This window comes from Lacerta agilis, chromosome 17 (assembly GCF_009819535.1).
Source record: "Lacerta agilis isolate rLacAgi1 chromosome 17, rLacAgi1.pri, whole genome shotgun sequence".
Taxonomy (NCBI): domain Eukaryota; kingdom Metazoa; phylum Chordata; class Lepidosauria; order Squamata; family Lacertidae; genus Lacerta; species Lacerta agilis.
Window position 1 is genome coordinate 12,942,424 of NC_046328.1, and position 23,919 is coordinate 12,966,342.

The 23,919-nt window shown below is 45.2% G+C and overlaps 2 protein-coding genes across 9 annotated transcripts in view; both read left to right on the top strand.

Moving 5' to 3' along the window:
• Positions 1 to 5,911, top strand: part of LOC117061943 (clathrin heavy chain 1-like) — a 54,644-nt gene extending 48,733 nt beyond the window's left edge. For 4 of the 8 annotated variants that reach the window (XM_033174947.1, XM_033174943.1, XM_033174942.1 and 1 more), the window contains 2 exons: positions 3,074 to 3,149; positions 5,241 to 5,911. In XM_033174947.1, coding sequence (XP_033030838.1) covers positions 3,074 to 3,149; positions 5,241 to 5,356 — 192 coding nt within the window. In that variant the 3' untranslated portion in view covers positions 5,357 to 5,911. Of the gene's footprint in view, positions 1 to 3,073; positions 3,150 to 3,986; positions 4,020 to 5,240 lie in introns of all 8 variants that reach the window. The other 4 variants (XM_033174945.1, XM_033174946.1, XM_033174948.1 and 1 more) reach the window with 2 other exon arrangements.
• Positions 5,912 to 11,114: 5,203 nt separating this feature from the next.
• The window catches only part of SLC25A1 (solute carrier family 25 member 1), a 40,136-nt gene continuing 27,331 nt past the window's right edge, over positions 11,115 to 23,919 (top strand). Inside the window, exon 1 of the mRNA XM_033174698.1 lies at positions 11,115 to 11,288. Within this exon, the coding sequence (XP_033030589.1) occupies positions 11,186 to 11,288 (103 nt within the window). The 5' untranslated portion in view covers positions 11,115 to 11,185. The remainder of the gene's footprint in view (positions 11,289 to 23,919) is intronic.

Sequence of the window (23,919 nt, forward strand, 5' to 3'; positions counted from 1 at the left end):
GAATTCAGTTGTTTTAAGCACGGCAGCCAAATTTTCATCTTTAAGATGCTTATCTGCCTACAGTGCCTCCAATTATTTGAGAAAGTTTGCATCTGAAACTTCCAAGTCTAATGCAATATCAAGGTAGTTGAGGCTTCCCATGGTGGCCTAGCAAGGCCCTAACAAGCTAGTCTTGGGGGGCCGAAGTGTGTAAAATGAAGTTCTAATAATATTAATAATAATAATAATCCCCTTTTTTACACTTGGGATATAACTAAGTCTTAGATCTGATGAGCGCTACCATGTTTTTGTCAAGCTGAACTCTGGTTGGATTTTACAAGTGGCAAGTGTCTACTAAATAATTCAGTCTTCCAGAAAGAGCATGCATGAAAAGACTGGTTTTAAAATAAGAACTAATCTAGTACATGGAGGTAGTAATTAATTGGAGAACACATTTCCCCATTTTTAATGTAAATAATTGTTTTAACTCCCCTCATGTGTACCTAACAGCAAGATGTGCATCCCTGTACCAAAATACATGCCTCCTATTAACAAACTTTTGAACACCCTTAAAAAAAAAGTAGGGATAGAAACCGATACCCCAGGAGATAACAAAGGTGGATATGCAAGAGGCTGTAGGTGGAAGATGGATCTCAGATCTGACGGGAACTACCTCTTGGGTGTGGGGAGAACTTATGATCAGATTCCTGGGCCAGTAGCCTTTAACGTCCAGTAGGAGTGCTGCAGCTTCTGTTGTGAAAGTATTACTATTCTGTTGACAGACCCATCGTTGATTGTTGAGTGGGTGAGCAGATGCCACACTTGCAAGGCTTGAATTTTTTTAAAGTGTTGGAATGTAACAGCAACCAAGAGAGCTTAGATTTCTCCTCTTAATGGGACCGATTATGTTAGCAATGGTACTGGGGTTCCTGTCCAGAGAAAAGTATCCTTTGGGGGGGGGTTAACTCCATCCAAAAATGGGAAATCCAAGTGCACCATTAAAACTTCTGCAATACAGTGGTGCCCCGCTAGACGAATGCCTCGCTAGACGAAAAACTCGCTAGACGAAGGCATTTGTCTAGCGGAAGGCCGCCCCGCTAGACGAAAAAGTCTATGGGGCTGCCTCGCAAGACAAAAAATTTTCGTCTTTTTTTCCGTTTTGCGGAGCGCGGCTGCCATTGCCGCTCCGCAAGACGAAAAACCCGCTAGACGAAAATTTTCGCAGAATGAATTATTTTCATCTAGCGGGGCACCACTGTACAATAAAATTAAAGGGACTGCTGCTCAAATGTACCAAGACATGAAACGGCAAGAATCCCAAGACATTCTGGCCTTCACACAGTGGCAGGAACCTACTGACTGGTATCACAACCCTGCCTTTTACATAGGAATCACTTACAGAAGTGAATTGTATTTGAAAAATGTAACGGCAGCCTGGTCCCCTGGATAAGACAGAACTAGACTGAGGAGTTTATGCTCACATCCAAGAGAATGCAACTGCTCTTCAGCTGTCTGGCTTAGCAAAAAGCAAACCCTCTTCCAGTTTTGGAAATGCTTCCTCTTGAGTAAACTTCAATATTTAAGCTGCCCTAAGCAATGATGGTGACATTACAGTGGTACGTTAAGGAGACATGCTGACATGACAGCTTGAACCTAAACAGACTCTTCTGGTATGACTTTAAATTTCCAGGAGCTTGCCTTCCAATCCAAAGCAAAGTGAAACCTCATTGTAACGGCAGCTGTTAATGTTGCTTGCAGTGTATTTGCAGAAACCCCACTAATTGGCCTGGCAGCTCTGAATTGGATCAAACAAACTACTTTCTTTGGGGTTGTGCCACCGAAACTGTATGTTGATAGTAAAACCAGACCACATTGTCCGTAAAATTCCCATCAGATTCTATAGGTAAGGAACAGTTTCTTCCAATGAGAAGAGATGTCCAGGTCCTCATCTACCTGGGGTGAGGACTTAATTGTCACGTCTGGCCTTGGCTCCTGTTTGCATCAACCAAAGAAGCCTTTGAAGTACAGTGGTACTTCGGTTTACAAACTTAATCTGTTCTGGAAGTCCATTTTTAAACCGAGGCGTGCTTTCCCTAATGAGGCCTCCCGTCGCCAGTGCCCTTCCACCATTCGGCTTCCGTTCTTACACCAAAGTAAAGTTTGCAAACCGGTTTTGCGGAGTTTGTAAACCGAATAGTTCGTAAACAGGGCTGTTCTTAAACCGAGGTACCACTATCACGTTTCCCCTCGATCAACTGGGAACTCTGTTCAGAATGCAGGTGGAGAAGGGGACCATGCTGCTCTTTGCTTCCCCCGCCCCCTCCAAAAAGAAAAAGCTGGTTTGGGGAAGAGGAGAAGCTTAACAGTGCACTGAGTGTGCTGCCTACATCTCTCTTATCTTTATCCCTCCGTGTCTGATGGCTAGGTCACCCAGTGCTAGTGGCACACTGTTGCCCCCATCCCAGTAAAGCATTCCTGCTTTCCCCCGTTTTAGGGGAAAGCAGGAATGAATGCCATAGCCATTGACTTATGGGTGGGAGGAAGTAACAACATGCACTCAGGGACACCATTGGTGCGAGGATTAAGCTTGCCCCTGGTGAACTTCATGCCCAGCACGAGAAACACGTTTCACCTCCCTACAGCTGTCCAGATTTTTTTATTTTTTCAGTGCTCTGCCAATTTGTCCTAAGGGACCATTGAAGTAAGTTAGGGGCTCATTGGGTTAGCTCTGGGTTCTGTTACTTGATGGAATGTGGGAACTGGCTCTTGCAGGTAACGGGTGTTTCGAAAGATGAATCTAGTTCGAAGCTCCCTGCGTCTTAATTGTTCTGTGAACTTGACCGTGCATTTTTGCTTGTGCCACAGGCCATCCTGTTAAAGAGTTGGTCTCTGGCAGTTGAGCAAATGCTGAAACTGGACTTAGTTCTGAAAGTAGATCACCAGCAGTAACTTGTGCTAGATCCGCTGACACGTTGAGACATAAATATTTTTAAATGAAAGCTGGAATGGAAACACTTGGGAGGGGGGCATCTGTCACAGAACTCAGGCGCTAAGAAGTTCCTTCATGAGAGTTTCCTTTCACTTTACAACTTAGGTGGATAAACTTGATGCTTCTGAAAGCCTAAGGAAAGAAGAGGAACAAGTAACTGAACCCACTCCAATAGTATTTGGTAGGTGAAGACTTGCTTTCTTTTTGTGAGGCCCTCCACAGAAGCGTTTCCAGAAATCCAGTACTGGTACTTTAACAACCCCCCGTGTGTTAATGCTGAAATAGAACAACTTGAGATTTCTCCATAGGATCTAACTAAAATTCTGTTGCAGCTAGTGACTGCCATGTCATCATCACAATATAATTCAAGATATCGGTGTTTCAGAAGAAATCTAGTTTATGTTAGGTTTTCTCTAGCTGTCCTGGAAGCAGCCATGCAGCACTACCGAAGTAAACGGACTTGAAGAGGGCTTACTTCCTAGGAATTCTCTCTAGGACCCCAGCCATTACAGATTCTGGATGCTTTTCAAAGAGGTTTATTGGACACACACATACATAATGAACCAGTGTTGGGACAGAACAGCTATGGTTTTAAAACTATTTCTCATTTATATGATCCGTGAGTGGAGGCTGAACTAGGCAGATCCTGCTCCTGAAAGCTTGGAAGAAATTGCATGGTTGTAGAAAAGTGTGCGGGTGTGCAAAAGAAGTCCTGTAGATATGGAATATTACACTACATCCAGCTCTTGGCCTTTTTCCAGTAGAAAACACCCTCTCTAGTTAAAATGTTTTGCCATTTCAAGAAGTGCAGTATCTCCAGATGGGCAAGGGTGTTGTTGGTACGTCTGAACTATGGTAGGGGAAAACCTTCCTTTCTGTGGGTGGCAAGACTCTTTGAGATTAAATCTTCTGGAAAAACAAAATCCCATTAAGGGAGAAAATGGTGCTTCTATTCCAGAAATGTGTAAAAAGTCTTTATTTTGGCAAAAGGTAGACTTTATTGACAATTGCATTCTAGGTCCCTCCATTAAAGGAAGTTCATGATGACGAGGTCAGTTTTCTATTGGGAATGGTTTTAAATGGGAGTTCAGTTTTCCAATGCATGAGGCATGCGTAGTTTTTTAGTAGAGTTTTAACAAATGTGTGTCTGGTCTGTGGCAGAATTAATAAGCATAGGCTGGGGAAATACGACTAACAGATCTAACAGCAACGTGTTTAAAACTCTTGGCTGTACAAATGTACATCATATGGGGTTTTTGCTTGAACTTTGAAAGATTCTCTTAATGTAGCTTTTTCAGGACCTAATAAGTGCCAGACAACTGAAACAAAATCCTGACTCAGTCACTACTTCATCGCAGGGAAGGAGCAGGGAGGCATTTACTATAAAAAAACAGAAACCCCGAGCTATTTTTATATCATATGGGAGCTGTTCATTCAAGGATTTCTCAGGAAGTCTTGGCTGTTTCCCAGTCATGAAAAGGGGGCGGGGAGCTCAAACATGCGGCTCCAGTGGAATTTCGAGAACTGTCCCTTGCTACTGTTTTGCATGCCTGCCCTTCTTTTACATCTGGAAGGGCCTTCGCTCAGCAGTAGAATCATTGGGGGGCATTTGACAAGATAGACCTATTGAAATTACCAGCCCTAACATAAGTCATGTTCATTAACTGGGTCTCCTCTGAGTAGAACCCACCAGTTACATTCCCATTCTGATCCTTGTAAAGTAAATCGGAGGCGGTGGTTTTCTCAGGTCACTTAGTTTCATGGCTGAGGGGGTGGGGATTCGAACCTGCATCTTCCACAATCATATTACAGGATCCGACCAATTGCACCGCACTGCCTCTCAGCAGCACACAGGAGAGACCCCAGGTTCAGTCCTTTTGACTTTGCCAGCTTAGGAGTCAGTTCTGGAGAAAGACTCCTTACCTGAGATCTTGGAGCTACTTCTAGTTAGATTAGACAGTATTTACGTGTGCTTTTTTTATCCTGTAAACCACCCTGTGATCCGCTGGTGAAGGTCAGTATATAAAACAAACACACACACACACAAATAAAGATGGGCAAATAGTCTAACATAGTATAAGGCAGCTTCGTGTGATGTTAGAGCTGGAAATGTACCTTTTGCTTTTTCTGTTTCAATCTTTTTTTAAAAAAACAGACAGACAAACACACGCCTGCATTTTGAATTGGGATTTGCTGGATTCTGTGGGTTGGGGTATGCAAAAGGCCTTAACTTCCAAGTGACTTAAACGGACCCCTCTTGTCTTTCTTCCAGGCCAGCAGCTGATGCTAACAGCAGGCCCAAACACAGTACCTCCACAGGCAAACTTCCCCTATGGCTACACGGCGCCAGGATTCACCCAGCCACCAGTTTACGGCTTCAATATGTAACTCGCGCTGCGAGACCTTTAACCGTCGCCGATCATCATCTTCCCGTCCCTTTTTTCTTTCCTTTTTTTTTACTTTTTCTCCAAGAAGGCACAGATGACTCCCTGCGTTGGCTTGAATTCCCTTTTCAGCCCACCCCCACCCCACCCCCTTGGTTCAGAGACACCCAAAGGACACTGTGTTATTTATTGCTATGTCCTGTTACATTTCAACCTCAAAAGGCAGCCCCCCCTTTTTATCTTGTTTTCCATTAGCGACATTTCAAGGCTCTCTCTGAAGCGGAAGCAACACTCCAACTAAAACCAACAACCCAGCAATAACTTCTGGGGGCTAGGAGGAGTTCTGGTGGTGGTTTTGGGCGTTTTCATGCTGCTTCCCCCCCCCCCTCCTTCCAGAGTCCTCTCTCTAGCCACGTGCATGCCGGGGCGTCCTCTGGCACCAAGCTGTTAACGTGTTAAAAAGTACTGTAACAGATGAAGCAGAACCTTCCAACTGGTGGGATATATGAAAATTCTATGTAACACACACCTTCTCCCCATTTGTTTGTAGCGCTGTGCAAAAAAAGGAAAGTAAATAAAAAGTGTATTTGGAGGTGATGGGGGGAGAGGTGACAGTTTACAGAATGTTGCAAAAAAAAAAAAAGCATCTATGCCTTCTGGAATTTTTTGTGTTTTTCTTTTTCTTTTCTTTTTTTAAAACAAAACCTTCCTTGGAGAATAAATTGGATCATATCTCAGAGCAGACACTCCCCATATTTTTTTTTCCTGTAGTACGTAATAGCATGATACTCATTGGCATCAAATGGTACACATTTTCAACAGCATAACTTGGCTATGTGACTTATCTTTTTTTTCCTGACAAGCAAATGTCAAAGAGTGTGTTGCCTGGGCAGCCATAAGTATTGTAAACGTGTGGGGCAGAGAGGACCGTGTTGGTAAGAAATGGGTTTGGAAGCCCCGGGAAGTAGGGGTGCACCTCCTTGCGTGACTTGAAGTCTCACCCTGAAAGCGAGTCTTCCTGCTATGCTGGCTGTATTTGGCCTGAAGCTCTAAAGCAGGCTCTGGGGAACTGCAGCCTTCCGGGCTGCCCCGCCTATCATCCCTGACCACTTGCCATGCTGGCTGAGGTGAGCTGGAGAGTCCACAGCATCTGGAGGACCCCAAGTTCCCAGTTCCTGCTGTAAAACCCTCTGGGCATTTGGAGATGCTTTTCTGAGCCGGCAACAGTTCCAGTTCCCATCCACCCTACCCCTCTTCTGGCTCTGTGCAGGAATTCTGTGAGGTCAGATGGTCTGCCCACCAAACGCACTCTCGCTTTTCTTCTTCTTCTTCCCAATAGAGAATGCCAACAGGGATGTACTACTTTGTGCCACTCTTCAGAGACATATATCATTAACATTTTATGTACTTAAAACTAGATAATGTATAATTTATGGCTTATGACTCTTGTGCTAATCATGGATATTATGAAAGTCCAATTATAAACATAAATCAAACCAGTGTCCACTGTGTGGTTTGAAACAAGGGGGCTGGAGGGGAGGTGCTGTGTCAGCCTAAGGGGGTGCTTGTAGCAAGCATGTAAATGCACACAATTCTTTTCCTTGGCCTTATTCTAGAACTAAACCAGAGGGGTTGTTTCCAAGTCAGAACTGGAGTCAGCTAAGCTTTGGCTCCCATAGATGTGGAAGTGCAACAGCTTTTATGCAATCGTGGAAAGTGACATAAGCCCCAAATGCTGTGCTAGTAAACCGGTGAGTGTCAGAGCTGGGCGGCATTTTTCTAAATTGTCTGAAACCAGTATGGCGTCAGATCGCAATATCAGTTTCATACAATTGAGCTGGCAATACTTTGCTCCGGCTCAAATTGCCTGCAGGGAGATGGACGGCCTGAGAAGGTTCTCGGCGAGCCCCTTTGCAGGCTGTGTTGTCCTGCCTGCTTGTGCCTTTGCGGAAGCCCCCCACCGCTTCAGCTCATACAAGCTGGAATGGTATGGGGGCTTGCTCAGCTTGGGGGGCAGAAGGAGCCCCTCTGGCTCACGTGAGCCTGAGCGGTATGGGGGCTTCCTCAGTAGGGCTGGGTGACGCAGCCAAGATACATTCCAGACACTCTGATATCAGCAGCTAAATATTGTGTTATATGCTGATATAAGTCACGATGTTGAAAACCGGGTATCGCCCAGCCCTACTGTCAAATCTAGCAACTGCCTTCAATTTGCAGTGATGTGTTTACCGTTCAGTGTGCTTGTTTCCCCACTGTAGCTTTCTTAATGCTCTCCCTGCTCCCACGAAAGAGAATATGGCACCTAAGGTTAAAACCAAACTTCCCATTGATTCGTATTTGGGAACCATGAAGCACAGGGGTGTCAATTCTGATGGAGTTTGGAGTCCAAAGACAAGCCTTACCTTTACCAAATATTATTCCCTTGTATGTGGTGGCAAAGACGCTGGCTGAGTCTAGGTCAGCACAAAAACAGTTGGGATTTGCTGCCCTTGAAAGTATCTTGGTCTCTTGCAAGGTCCTATTTTACCATAATAAGCAAGAGCTCCTTGAAAGCTTGTAACACTAAGCTCGACTGAATGCTTTTAGTTTCTGGATGGTTAAAAGGCTCACCAGCCACATGTGAATTCCCTTTTCCTATGCCGCCTCTGTTCGTTCTTCCTTTTTAAAACCGTGCTAAACTGAATAAAATGGCGAATAATTTTCCGCAGGCAGGCATTCAATAGTCCTGTGTACAGGATTCCTAAGTTCAAAGGTGTTGTGGGTTTTACTTTGTCTTTAATGAAACTTGATTTATGACATGTGTATGCTGGCCCTTAACACAATGATTTTTGTGGAGCTTACAATAAGTAAGCAAAAAGCAATTGAACTAAAAAGTAAAAACAAGTGTTACAGTGAGACACACACACGCAAACACAAATCCCCCAGTGAAAAACTGATTTATTTATTTTTAAGAGACTTATACGTACATAGCCACTCACAGTAGGATTTTCATAGTGGTTGTCACTAAACTTTGGTCCTGACTTTTCCTCCCCAAGGAGCCTAGGCTGGCAAACAAAAAAGCAGCAAAACCATACAATCAAAGGAAACAAAAGCATTAATATCTAAAAACATTTGTAAATGTTCATATATTCACAAAATAATAATTTCAAGGTGGCTGAGAACAGTTTCTTTCAGATACCAGTTGTCCAGGTAAACATGAACGTTGAATGTTTTTAAATTCCTCCTGTCTCTTATGTGGGGACAACGATGACCAAGACCACCTCACCAGGAAAGACCATACAAAAATGGTGAACTATGGCTGAAGAGGCCCCGTCACAGGTCAATGCTAACCAGACGGCACCCAGAAGTGACATCAGCAACAGGGTCTCTCCAGCCCTTTACAATCGTACCTTGGATCCTTGAACCCCTTGGAACTTGGACGTTTTGGCTCCTGAATGCCACAAACCCGGAAGTGAGTGTTCCGGTTTGCGAGTGTTTTTTGGAAGCCGAACGTCCCAACAGGGTTTCCGTGGCTTCTGATTGATTGAATGCAGGAGCTTCCTGCAGCCAATCAGAAGCTGTACTTTGGTTTCCGAATGTTTTGGAAGTCAAACAGACTTCCAGAACGGATTCTGTTCGACTTCCAAAGTACAACTGTATAGGACTTGAGATGGTTGTGCAACGCTTTACTGTGCCAGCAGTTGCCAAAGCAGCAGATAAAAGGGATTAGGGTTGATGGGAAGGAGGCAGGGATTCACTGTCGAGAGGTTAATAGAAGGGGCTGCAATGATGCTCCAAGTCCCTGGCATCTGCCAAGATGGGAATTAGTGGTGGGTTTATCCTTGCATGGGCACAGCACACCTGAAGTTCAATTTCCCTAAACTGTAAGGCCGCATTTTAATTGGTGTCTGTGTTAGGAACCAAAGTGCCATGATTTTATAGCAGAACTAAAACGAAGTACAATAATTACAGGTGCTTTTTAGAAACTGCAGAAAGCAAGCACCATAGCCAGTGAGCCATTTAACCTCTCTCTGTGCCTGCCTCTGCATATGTGTGCATCGTACAAAAGAAAACGCTTGTTTTAGAAATACCGTCATTCCCACAAGTTTTAATAAATTGAAATAAAATAATTAAGCTTCCTTTTGTTAGGAGAGCTGCAACACCACACCACGGTTCTAGAGTTTGTTTTGTTAATTGTGAGTTTCCCGTCTCAATACCTTAATTGAAATGCTGTGAGCCAGCATAAATTTAATAGCCACTTGTAATCAAAATTCATTCAGTGCCCCTTTAACCTCATTGTGTTCCTCGAACACTGGGGTGCTGAACAGACCCTACTACAGTATTTAGGAAGTGGGCTGTGGTGGCAGTTGCCCATTACTGGTAGGGCGGAAGGCAAGGAGGCCACCAGTAGGTGGCGCCAGAGATGGAAGCTTGCACCTTCCAGATCCTGTTTGATTGCATCTTGGCTCCCTGATGTAGTCCAAACCTGCCTATCCTGAGCTGCCCTTACTCTCTGCAATCTTGGTAGGTTTTGGGGAAAGCCTTTAACCCTCTGACCCTAATGAGAGATTCCAGGAAAGCCCATCACTATCGCCGAGTTGTGGGTCTTCCCTATAAAATGAATCTCTTCTTAAGTGCAGAAGTAGGAAACCTGAAAGTGGCGTGGAATTAACGGGTATTTAATTAGCCCAACAGAAAATAAAATACACTCTGTACTTCATTCAGGCTAACGGAGCGTTCTGGGAAATTGACAATGCAAAGTTATTGAACGTTTTACTGGCAAACCCCATTAAGGAGAAACATCCCGAAGAAGGTGCCTAGCTTATTCTGCGTTATTGCCTCAACCAGTGGGAGAATAGAAGTGTTAAATTTAATTCATAAACAAAAGCGAGTATGATTTTTTTTAAAAACAAAACCAAAACAAATGCAACTTTCTCCGTAGTTTCTGCTCACCCTGCAGAAATCGCAGCGCCACCTTAAATAGTAGGCAGGTTCTTAAAGCTCTAGCAGCAGCAGCAGCAGACTTCGCAAGAAAGCCCTTCCCTGTGTTCCTAAGTCAGACCTACCGCTCTGCCTAGCTCAGTGTTGTCTACACTGACTGGCAGCAGCTCCCCAGGGTTTCAAACAATGGAGTCCCTGGAGATGCCTCCGACTGAAGCCGGGCCCTTCTGCATGCCAAGCAACTGCCCGGCCCATGGAGCTGCTCCAAAGCAGGAACTCTGCAACGCTGCCTTCGCTAACATCATGCTTCTCTTTGCAAAAACTAAACAAAACACCCCAGCAAACCGGACACACACCCCACCTAATCCCGAGAAGCGGATCGCTTGCACTCACTGGATAGCACAGCGTGAGAATCTTAATCCCAGAGTCGTGGGTTCGAGTTCCACGTTGCGGTGGGAAATCCCTGCATTGCACGGGGTTGCGCTAGATGGTCCCTGGTGTTCCCTTCCAAATCTACGATCTTCGCGAAACACAGCTCGGGGGAAAGCAAAAGCAAGCCAGCCCTTCCCCTGGCAGCTGCCTCCACCTCCTTTTCTTTTCCGCCCGTCCCTCCTTCAAGCCTTGAAACCAATGGCGAGCCCGTGACGCTGGCTGCGTGGCGAGCGGCTGCCCCACCTCCGCTCCCGGGAAAAGGGGGCGGCGGCGCCCGCGTTGGCTGGCTGGCTGGGCTCGGCTCCCCGCAGTATATAGAAGAAGCCCTGGCTGGGGATCCGGCTGCAGCGATCTGGCATTTCCTCCAGCTCTTGCTTCCTTTGCTGCGGCGGGATCAACTCCACACCCCCCACACCCCCAGTTCCGCGAGGGAGCCGCTGCTTTTGCAAAACTGTCCCGTCGGGCGGATCCTGCAACCATCATGTCTCCATCCTCGACGCCCTTCGCCAGACCTCGCTGCCTGGCTGCAGCGGCTCCGGCGGGCAAGACCAAACTTACCCATCCGGGCAAAGCGATCTTAGCAGGTAAACAAACCGACGGCAGCAGCAACCTTATATATTGTGACTTTGTTGGACGGGGCTGAGGGGGGGGGGAAGGTCTGCTCTAAAGTGGATCGGCTCTCAAGGCTTGCTGCATTTAATGTTTTTTTAAACGTGCAGCAAAAAAATTGCTTTGAACTTCTCTTCTCTCCCTTCCCCCCCCCGTACTGCGCCCCGCCCTCTGGGAAAAGTTTGCAACTCAAAACTTCCCCCCTTCCAAAGCAGATTTTGTGAAGAGCTCCTGTTGCTTGGCGCCCTGCTTCTTGATGGGGGCAAGTTCTCTTTTGGAAGAGCAAGCCTGGGCTGGTGGAAGGAGTCATGCACAGATCAGATGGTGCCACTTTTGCTAGGGGTGTGTAGTATCTGTGTTTGTGCAGCGTCTATTATCTCTCCCCTCCCGGTAGTACATGAAACAACAAGCCACTCGCGACCCCGCCCCTTCTCGGCTGCTGTTCAGAGCTGATTGGCCGATCGGAATGGGCTGCGTCCCCGCAAGCCTCTCTGTTGTTGGCTAGTTGGCTGAATGCTCAAGTTCCTAGTCCCTGGGGTTTGCTTGCCTCAGGAGCTATGGGAGTAGCCGCCCTTCTGGGGAAACAGTTAATGGGCCCTTCCGCAATGGTGTTCCGTTGTGGGTGCGTTCTGCAAAGTGTTCTAGATGAGATAACACCGCATCGAGGGCGGATTTAATTCCTGCCTTTTATTAGTTAATTCCCTGTGGCTACCATATTGTATGGAGTGGCTACAGCAAGAGAGGGGACCCCTCTTCCCCTAGAACATTTGTGGTATGAAAAGCTATAGGATTTCATCAGGAAGTTCTAGGATATTGCGCTGGTTGGAAAGGAAGTATGTGCGACAGCCCCCAAACTTTTGCAGGTGCAAATAAAACTGATGAATGTCCAGTGAAATGCACCTAATGTTCCCTGGACTTTTAATGCAATGCATGGTGCTTCTGTTTTGACACCTAAAAATCTGGCTGCTTACAAAGACTTGTCTGTCTCTGCTCCACAACACTGATTTTGAAGTGTCTTCTTCCTGATTACCGGTAGTAGTTAAAATGACTATTTGCTGTTGCTGGTCCTTGAGGATAAAGACAGGTGCTTAACAGAAAAAAGTTTTTGTTTAAAAATAATAATTTCTAATACCATGTTTCTTTCTTTTCTTTCTTTTTAAATTTTTTTATTGATACAAATGAAAAAATGAAAGAGAGCAAAAATAACAATAAAACAATAAAAATAACAATGAAAATATTTCTTAACTAAATAATAAAGCGAAAATTGGATCTTAGGATTATAGATCCGGCCTCCCGTTTGTTGCTTATTTTATTACTTGTTGCCCAAACACACTTTTATCAGAATTTAACTAATTCTAAATATATCTTAAGTCTCATGTCTAACTTGAAACCATTACTGAAATTCTTCAAATGCTGCAACAGAATTTAAACTACTATAATTATATTTCAGATAAGCTTTAAAAACCTCCCATTTTGAAACAAATTTCTGTTTTGGTTTATTCTTTATTTTTTTCTAACACCATGTTTCGAGGGCTAGATAGGCCATTGGTCTGATCCCACTCATCTTACGATGGACTACAAAACTCTTAACAGTTTGGGATCTGTTTACTTGAGAGATTGCCTTCTCCCATGTATTCCCAACTCAACTGCTTCGATCTGAGAAAGTGGCACAGTTACTGGTTCCACACAGAACACCTGCACTTGTGAGAAATCAATTATTTTAGTGGCAGCACAGATAGACTTTGGAACTCCCTGCATGTTGACACTAGGCAGGCACCTTCACTACTTTTTTCTTTTTGGTCCCTGCAAAAATAAACACCTGTCTGATTTTTAGAAGACATCTGAAGGCAGCCCCGTTTAGGGAAGCTTCTAATATTTGATGAATTATTGTATTTTAATATTTTGCTGGAAGCCACCCAGAGTGGCTGGGGAAACCCAGCCAGATGGGCAGGGTATAAATAAAATTATTATTATTATTATTATTATTATTATTATTATTATTATTATTTTATTAAATGTTTGTTTAGGCAAGTCCATCCAGAAATGTAAAATGTGGACATGTATTTTAATCTGCTTTTTAGCATATGGTTCATTTGTAATTATTTGTTAATATTTTAAATAGTTGTGTGTAACTTCTTTTGCAGATGAAATGAAAACAGTTATAAAACACCAAATTATTATAATAAGAAATGCGCGATGGAATGCAGTTTTTCATAACAAAACAGTTTTTTTATTAGAGCAGCAGCATAATAAAAAGGAAGAGAAAATTAGCAGCACGTATATTAATATGAATGTTTTGGACTGTTGGTAGATCTCTGCCCTCCATAAAACTGTTGTATCCCCTATTAAAGCTATCTAAGGCTGTATGCATATCATACTTTTAAAGCACACACACTCCAAGAATTCTGGGAGCTGTAGCTGACTCCCAAAGAGCTATAACTCCCAGCACCCTTAACAAACTACAGTTTCCCAGGTGCTGCTTTTTCTAGGTGCTTTAAATGTATGGTGTGCACTCAGCCTAAGCCTATAGAATGACTCCATTTTCTTGATCCCTTTTTAAAAAAAAATTGAGGGGAGGAGTGGGGAAGATTCCCTCACTCCAGCTTCCTTCCCAATATTAGAATGCATATTTTTCTCTTAATTTTAGCAGAGTTTCCCCCAGTGATGGCTGCTGTGGGGTTTGTGTTTCGGCATTAATCTTGCACCAGCTCCGTAGGCACGGCTGTTTGAACCAGCTGGGCTCTCCCCTTCTTGCAAAGCAAAATTGCGAAATGTCTGCAAGCAAGCAAGGGCGCATGGCTAGCATTGTTCCAGCGCTTAATTGCATTAAACAGGCTGATCTGCCAGAGAAAGGTAATCAGCTGCCTCCTGGCCAGCGGGGAGCCGCCAGTCCTCTTAGACTGGCGGGAATTAATTCAGGGGATGCCTTTATCTTGTTAAAAATGCTTCCTATCCAACTCTAGAGCGGCCAAGAACATGGGAGGCTGTCTTGCATCGAACCAGACCATGAGTCTATATTGCTCAGTACTGCCTACACTGGTTGGCAGCAGCTTTCCTGGGATTCAGACAGGAAACATTCCCAAACTTTGTTGGAGATGCCGGGAATTGAACCAGACAGAGTTGAATCTGGAGACAGGGCAGATGCTCTGTCACTGAGCTGTGGCTCTTCCCCAATATCAGAGGAGCACAGACTTGTACAAAGTCAGACCAGTGGTCATCTTGCATAGTATTGTCTGCACTGACTGGCAGCAGCTTTTCGGGGTTTCCGGCAAGCGTCTTTCCTTGTCTTACCTGGAGAATTCAGCGTTAGAAACTCAGGTATATAACCTGGGCGCCAAATGGCAGCTAGAATCTAGGTTGCGGCCGCCACAACACAATGTCTATTGGCCAGCGGGGTTGGGCTAGATGACCCTCGAGATCCCTTCCAGTGCTACCTGAAGGAGCGTCTCCACCCTCATCATTCAGCCTGGACACTGAGGTCCAGCTCCGACGGCCTTTTGGCGGTTCCCTTCCAGCGAGAAGTGAGGTTACAGGGAACCAGGCAGAGGGCCTTCTCAGTGGTGGCACCTGCTCTGTGGAACGCCCTCCCACCAGATGTCAAGGAAATGAACAACTATCTGACTTTTAGAAGACATCTGAAGGAAGTTATGTTGATGTTTTACTGTATTTTTAATATCCTGTTGGAAGCTGCCCAGAGTGGTTGTGAGACCCCACCAGATGGGCAGGGTATAAGTAATAATAATAATTAATTAATTACAATTCTACGCTTATATTATCCCAACTACATTGCTTGGCTGTAGCTTGACAACAATTCCCTAGTCCCAGTATGCAAGAAGGGGGAAACGCACACAGTGGAAATGGAAATTGTATTAACTATGGAGTAGGGCAGATGTTTTTGAACTGTGGTTGCCAACCTGGCCGCCAGAAATCTCCACTTCGTCGCAATTGGACCTGCGCCAGTTGCAAAACGCGCCTGGCACCTGGCTAATTTCGAACACTGCTGGAGATAGATCTGAGACCTCTGCATGTAAAGGACGCGCTCTAAAACTGAGCTGAGACCCTCCCCATAAAGTACGAGTGGGGAATATATGTCCTTCTGGAAGTTGTGTGGTTGGTTGGTTTCTGTTCTTGTTTTTATCACGTGCATTGCATTAAAAAAAAAATCTTGTATTTTTATGTTGTGAACTGCCCCGAAATCTACACATGGAGGGCAGCATACATATTCAATATAAATAAACTCCCGTCCTCCCTGACCATTGGGCATGCTGACCGGGGCTGATGGGTGTTGGGGTCCAGCAACTTAATGAAGTGGCGCCATGTTGGCTAGCTCTGATCTACACTGTTCCCCACGGTGCGGTTGGTGTGGCTGCAGAGCGTGTCAACATCCTACATCTTTTATGTATATAGGAAGACAAACTGTCACAAAATCCAAACACATTGACCTTGGTCTTCCTTATGGGTCTCTGTGCCGCCTACTTGACAACTGATTGCATTCTTTTGTTTAGGATATAAATAGATGTTTGTTGCTTTTTTCTTGTCGTTCTTTAAACACATTCATATTTTTTTCGGGGGGAGGGGTGGAATGAATTCACATTAGTTTGCCACTATTTTTTTTTAATCTCAATCTTTTTAGCACACCCTGCCAGTGGGTCAAGACTTCCCTTGCCACCACCAACGTGTTTGCTTGGCTCTTAAATTTCTCTGTCCCGGGGAGGTAGCAGTTAAAACCAGTTCCCTTTTTTGGAGAGGCCTTTGGTGGTTTTATTCTGTGAGCGCACACAGGTTTGAAATGATCCATCACCCTCCCTCGCGTTTGTGATCGCCTCTTCCTGACAGCTAGCTGATGTTACCAGCATGTACCCTTCATTTTTCAGTTTGAAAGGTTGCGCGCTCTGAATACGAGAAAAGGGGTGTTTGTTTCCGTGCCCAGAACACTCTAAAAGAGCGATTCCGACGAGAGAGCACGTTTACAAGTCTTGTTTTGTGTGACCGTGCAAAATTTTGGAATAGTTTTGAGCGATGAAGGGTTTGAGAGCACTTGGGGGGGCAGGGAGAGTGGGGGTTTCATAGAGGTGAGAAAGGGAGACCCTTTTAAGGTGTGGGCTTTGTGTGGGTAGGCAGACAATCCGGCAAAACGGGTGTAATAAAGGCTTGATTGTGGCAGTGAAAAGAACAAAGGCTGTCTTGAAAAGCTGGGGGTTTTCTTTTTTTTACACAGACTAGTCCGGTGGAATTCAGATTTTTCAGCTGCCAAGGAATGCTATTTATGCCGATCCATCTGTCAAGGATTGTTTGCATATTGCGGAGGATTCTGGGATGTGAGCAGAATGTGTGTATCCCCAAAACACATGGGAGTCTCTTGGGCATTCCCTTTGCTTGCACAAACAGGGCATCCTTGAGTTCCCCCAACATGCAGCCATGGCTGTTCTTTATAGAGGACCATGGGTTTTGGTGATCCAACAGCCCCCTTTGGGACAATCCATCTGCCGATAACAGTAATCCTATGAAAAGGCCTGGTGGATCAACCATTTACTTGCAGTGTTGCGGGCAGCCCGGGGGGGGGGGGGCGAGGGAATTTGTAATTTAATGAGGCTAAAACTCAAACCTGCATGTCAACTGAACACTTCTCTGAATTTTTGCAGTGCAAATCTCCAGCCAAATAGCGTGTACATATTAGGGGAAAGTGTGCACGAAAACGCATGTATTGGGGAAACTTAACATATACAATTGCTTTATCTTGGGGGGGGGGTGGAAACGGCTTGCAAAAATCAGTACGTTGCGACAGTCAGCCTATGAAAAGCGTGTTTCGTTAGGAGAAATTTGCACTAAGATTTGCTGGTGAATTTGCACGAGATTTTTTTTTTTTAAGTTGCTAATTGCTGCAAAAATTAGGAGAACTGAATCTGAGTGAAAAAAAATGGAGAGGGAGCTGAAATTGACAGATGTATCCACCCCTAATGCCAAACCTGATTTGCTTGTAAACTCTTGAGTCAATGTATCATTTTTAGTGAGCCATTAATGCTTTGCTTTAAGTTATCAGATCATGCTTTTTTTGATGCTTTTGAATTATGGTGCTGGAGGAGACTCTTGAGAGTCCCATGGACTGCAAGAAGATCAAACTTATCCATCCTTAAAGAAATCAGCCCTGAGTGCTCACTTGAAGGGCAGATCCTGAAGTTGAGGCTCCAGTACTTTGGCCACCTCATGAGAAGAGAAGACTCCCTTGAAAAGACCCTGATGTTGGGAAAGATGGAGGGCACAAGGAGAAGGGGACGGCAGAGGATGAGATGGTTGGACAGTGTTCTCGAAGCTACTAACATGAGTTTGGCCAAACTGCAGGAGGCAGTGAAGGATAGGCGTGCCTGGCGTGCTCTGGTCCATGGGGTCACGAAGAGTCGGACACGACTGAACGACGACGAGCCGTGTTGGTCTGCCATAGTCAAAACAAAATTAAAAAATTAAAAAATTCCTTCCAATAGCACCTTAGAGACCAACTAAGTTTGTTCTTGGTATGAGCTTTCGTGTGTGTGGTATCTGAAGAAGTGTGCGTGCACACGAAAGCTCATACCAATAACAAACTTAGTTGGTCTCTAAGGTGCTACTGGAAAGAATTTATTTTTTATTTTTTATATTGTTCTGAGCACACAGTTTGCTCAGAAAACTGGACTGGCAAACACGGTGGGTCAACAAATGCAGGAGATAACACCGGGAGGGTGAAGCAACCTGTCCTGTCCCTCACTTTACAGGAACTGGCCAGTACTTCATGTGTCTCTCGCTTGCACAATCTCTTTGCTATTAAAGAAGGGGGGAAAATTGCATTAGCAAGTATGACAAAGGTTTTTTTCCCTAGCATTTCAGACGTAGGATGCGAAAAAGCTCAAGGCACAGGGCTCAAGGCTCAAGGCTGCTTTTTATGGATTTTGACTTGTTAGCTAAAGCCCACCCCCCCAGGCCTTGAATCCTCAGAAGAACAGAACAGTGCAAGATCTCATATCGGCCAACCAAATGCAAATGGGGACCCTACAAACAGGGCCTGAGAGCAACCACTGTTTCCCGCTGGCGTTCCCCAGCAACTAGCGTGACTTATTTGTAAACCCGCCCTGTGCTGTAAAGTGCCAGAAAACATTACATCGAAATAAAAGGAAAACACCAAATAAGACAATCTCACCCCAAAATATCATATAATACACACAAAGTACGGCAGATGGGGCACGTCAACCTCGGAAGGCAGCCCATCGAGGGGAAGGAAAGCTATGATCCTAAAGTTACGCTGCCTTGCAGGATATCTTCAGGAAAAGAAAAGTCTAAGGAGTAAACAGCAATTCCTGCAGCCAAGCTGGTGCCAAATGTATGGTTCTGCTTTCCTTTGGTGGTGAGGAGGAAGGGAAAGAAGGAACCCAGATGATCTGATTTTTGTTGTTCAGTCCTTCAGTCGTGTCCGACTCTTCGTGACCCCATGGACCAGAGCATGCCAAGCACCCCTATCCTCCACTGCCTCCCCGCAGTTTGGCCAAACTCATGCCAGTCGCTTCGAGAACACTGTCCAACCATCTCATCCTCTGCCGTCCCCTTCTCCTTGTGCCCTCCATCAGGGTCTATTCTAGGGAGTCTTCTCTTCTCATGAGGTGACCAAAGTACTGGAGCCTCAACTTCAGGATCTGTCCTTCTAGTGAGCACTCAGGGCTGATTTCTTTAAGGATGGATAAGTTTGATCTTTTTGCAGTCCATGGGACTCTCAAGAGTCTCCTCCAGCACCATAACTCAAAAGCATCAATTCTTCGGCGATCAGCCTTCTTGATGGTCCAGCTCTCATTTCAATACATTACTACTGGGAAAACCATAGCTTTAACTATACGGACCTTTGTCGGCAAGGTGATGTCTTTGCTTTTTAAGATGCTGTCTAGGTTTGTCATCGCTTTTCTCTAAGGTCTCTAAGGTGCTACTGGAAGGAATTTTTTAATTTTGTTTTGACTATGGCAGACCAACACGGCTACCTACCTGTAACTGTGTGCTCAGAAGAAGGCTGCCGTTTCGTGCTTTCCAGTACTTTCCACTCTTGCCTTGGCTGCATTGTGTTCTGGGCATAAAAGGCTCTTTTATCATTGGACTGTAACATCTTAAGTGACAGGCCCCAGGACTTGCTGGAAAGGAGAGATGCTGGCAGGGGCTTGAAGCCGATTCGGCACTGCAAATGAAGAACTCTCCCATCTGATTTATAGCAAAGGCGTCTGATTAGATTGGAGCGTTATCCCCCTCCTTCTGCCCCACTCTCCCAGGTGTTTGATGGATATCCACCTTGCACGCTTACATTTTTTATTTCAAAGTCTTGATCGATAGCAGGGCTGGGAGGAATGTTTTCAGCTTGGGGCCTCGTTTGCTTTTAGGCAAGCTTTTGGGGGCCACATGCTGGAGGTAGACAGAGGGAAAAGTGGGAGAAGCATTGGATGTGAATCATGGAATACTAGAATTGTAGACTTGGAAGGGATCCCAAGGGTCATCTAGTCCAACCCCCTGCAATGCAGGGATCTCAGCTAAAGCATCCATGATCCATAGAGCTGGTGTGTGTGTGTGTGTGTGTGTGTGTGTGTGTGTGTGTTTTCTGCAGTGTTGGAAAGGTGCTCATTCTTATTATTGTTAGCAGATTTGTTTAAATAACCAGATGCAGTCTGGGGAGAAAAGTCCTGTTGGCATTCTACTGAACAAATCGAACAAAAACAGCGTATAATTTGAGGGGAAAGGAAGTGAGAGGTTTAGTCTTTTTTTAAATGTAATCTTGATTGAGTTTTAATACCAACAACATTTATCTAAACCTGTCTGTCATCGAAACTTCATGTGCAGATTTTTCCAATTCACTTACGTTAAACCCCCTTCACCAAGAAAGCCAACAAATGCAAGCATGTCCCAAAAAATATACTACTCCATGTAATTTCAACAAGCTTTTGTCTTTCTTAGATCAAGCCTTGTGCATAGCAGGGAGGCATTCAACCAAACATACAGAAGTAAACTACCTCAGAACTGTGCAGCCAATCAGAGCGCGGTACTGGCTCAGTGAGGATCAAGCCACTCTTCCTGGTTGTTAACCAACACCTCCGCTGCCCCTCCCCTTGCTAGTTGACTTTTGCATTAATATGATTAACCCTTAAGTTGCACACTGAATGATCCCTGCTGTTTCACTTCCAGCAGCTACATGACTTCATGGAGGACCAAGTCCTGGAATTGAAAATGGGTTCAGGGGCGAATTGCAGGCTTAATTTAAGCCCCAGCTTGGCCAAAGGCCCACAAACAACAACAGGCCAGCCAGCTTTGAAGTGCATGCCTGTATGTGACTTGACAAATCTCTCTCTTTTTCCTCCCCCATTCTTTTAAAGTTACCTGGTTAGTTTTTCCTGCTGGCCGTTCTCCAGCCAAACTGCTTGGAGCCAGCTTGCGAAATGGAACTTATAAAAAGAAATTGCAATAAAACGGCACTGCAATAAAACTGCAATAACGGAGATAAAATCGCAGAAGAGGAGGATCAAATAGCCAGCATGAAACTACTTGTAGAAAACAAACACAAAAGTTAAAAAATGGTTCTGGAACAAAACGGAGTTCGTAGTGATGACCACCAATAACCTTAAAAGAGGTTCATGGGAGGGGAAGGTGATCAATGGCTTCTAGCCCAAGATGGCTGCATACTATATCCTCTGTATGCCTCTGAATACCAGTTTCTGGAAAACACAAGTTGGGCGAGTTTCTGTGGCATTCAGGTCCTGGTTGTGGACTACCTATTGGCCACTGTGAGAACTGAATGGCCTTGGCTGGATCCAACAGGGCCACTACAGAGGAGGCCCTGTTGTCCTTATCTCTTTGCTTCCTGCCAGCAGTTGCTGGTGCCTTGATGTCACAGGATCAGGGCCAGTGCCAGTGCCTGGTTTTTTGGGGGGTGGGGTGGTGGATTCTTCAATGCTGGCAAGTGAGATTAGGAAGGTTAGAATGGTTGCCATGCCCTCTCTTTACAGGTACAGTCGTACCTTGGTTCTCGAACAGCTTAGTTGCTGAACAAATCTTCTCCCGAAAGCCGCAAACCCAGAAGTAAGTGTTTGCAAGTGTTTTTCAGGTCCCTTCAACTCTTATGGTTCTATGACCCAATGGCCTGACTCGGAATAAGGCAGCTTCCTACGGTCCCCTTCAAATCTGCCCCCGGTTGTTCTGCTTTTTCCTCCTAGACATTGGTTTTTGCCTCTGTTTTTCTGGCTTTCCCTCAATCTGCTGAGTTGGCAGTTCGAGAAGCTTCTCCCCGGGGAAGGAAAGCCATCATCTGCAGAACAAACAAAACGACAGGGTGAGCAGAGAACCGGTTGTGATTTAAAAAATAATAATGTTGAACTGTGTCAAATGCCCAATCCTTAAGGGCAGACCTCCCCTCTCCTGGTATCTGTTTGGGCCATTTAAGAGCACGAAGACCCCGAGTGGCCCAACTAGTCCAGGATCCTGTTCTCACAGTGGCCAACCAGAATCCCGGGGGAAGTCTGCAAGCAGGATTTTAGCACATGAGCCCTATCCCCCTTTACATCCTGCAAATAATCTGTGAAACATCACATATCAACCGATACGATACGATAATCTTTATTGTCATTGTCCCATACAGAACAACGAAATTGAAAAATCTACATCAGACATGCAAAAACCAACAAGCCTACTATCCTGAAAATGCCTGTCGACTCATTCCCCATGCCGCCTATGCAAAATTAAGCCCCTAAACTTTAATACCCTACCTGGTTAGCCCCCTAAAAACTCTGATGCCCCACATCACAGATACAGATACTGCCTTAGAGACTGCCTTACACTGCGTTTAAAACCAAAATCGCTTTTGGATAGAAACTGTTTCTCAGGCGGCTAGTCCTGGTCTTTATAACCCTGTACCTTCTTCCAGAAGGCAGAAGCTGAAAGAGATCATTTCTGGGGTTTGCACTATCCTGCACTATCTCTGCAGCTTTCTTACAGCACCTGGAGGCATAGATTTGATCCAAGGTGGGAAGAGTGCACCCAATTATTCTCTCCGCAGTCTTTACAACCCTGGACAGCATTGTTCTTTCCTTGACCGTGCATTATGCGCTAGGATTAAACAGTCCACGAGTTACGATGACATTTGCCAAGTCCTGGCAATAGAAATGTGGCTTTTATTTTGAGTTTGCGTTGTGCCGTTTTTTAATATATTGGGTGTTGCTTTTAAAGAAGAATAGAGTCTCCTGACTGGAAGCACGCTGTGCTGTAACATTTTGTTGCAGTTGTCACCTGGTCATACATCAAATGTGCAGTTGATGAGGGCTCGGCCGGCGGCCCAGTCATTGTTGAGGCATGTGGCTAGCATCTCATTTCTAGCCCACGTACTTTACTGGGTGTGTTTGTGTGTTGTCTGAACGGCAGAGTGAAGTTCAGAGTGGTGCATGCTTGGGTGAATTAAGAGACAGGTTCCCTTTGAACCTGCTTCTGTGTAGTTTTTAAGAAAGCAAATTACTTAGGATTTGAAGTGTGCTCTTCCTAGGTCCTCATCTGGCACTCTTAACCGCTGCACCACACTGCCTCTTTGAACAGAATGGGCACCCCACCTGGCTCAAATAGCCCCTGATATGTGATGCTTAGTGGAACTGCAGAAACGTTTCATGTCCTGTGTGTTTCTCTCCCTCCCATGAGGACTTTGAACCCATCGATTTGGTTCTCGCAATGGGGCAAAAGTCCTCGACTTGAATCCCCTCTTCTGCAATCTCCGGGGCAGGAGATGAGTGGCGTTTGGACTGTGCGTGCTTAATCTTTAGCTCGGAGCCAAAGGAGAAACTGTGCTGAAGGTCACGGCCGGTTATATCTCATTGGCGGTGAAAAATGTCGCCTGAGATCACTGACACCAGAATTGCCCTTTCCCCTACCAACAACTGTTCAGGGTGGTGTTTTTTCTGTGTTGTTCTTTTGCTTGTTTCAAAACTGGCAGAGAGATTTCGCTTGGCTCCCCGTGGATCTGGCTGGACGCAATCCAGTGGGTACCACAGCCTGTTCCCATCCTATCATGCTGTCTTAAGAATATAAGAGCCTGCTGGATGAGGCCAATGGCGTGGAAGCCCAGGAACCTCGCACCGTTCAGAGATTGGGGTGGCGTGCAATGATATAACCACCAAGCTCTCTCCAGAAAATAGTTTTGGCAAAGCCCCCCTGCTCCCCCCCCAAAAAAAGAACCTGGCTTTGGCCTGATGTTCTCAGGATCATTTTACTTTTAAAAAGTGTTGCCTTTTCGAAACACTTTCTCTCAAATGCAAATCCCTGTTAATAGCACGAAATGGTTAAGGGCTAAATGGTTCCACTTTAGTCAAGGGTCGGGTTTTAATTGCAGCGAAATCCCAGGGTGGAACCTTTGTATTAGCACTGGGGGGTTTTGTTTGTTGTTCCAGGCATAAAAATGGCTCCAGATGCCAGCCTCCCACAGTTAGTCCTTTTAATTTTCCTCTTGGAGTCTTGAAAAGGACCTCATGCCTGTCACTGATGAGTTGCCAGCTGTGCAGTTTCAGGCTCTTAAAAGGAGACAAAAAAAAAAAAAACGAGAATGGGGGGCAAAATCTCAGCCATGGTTGAACACAG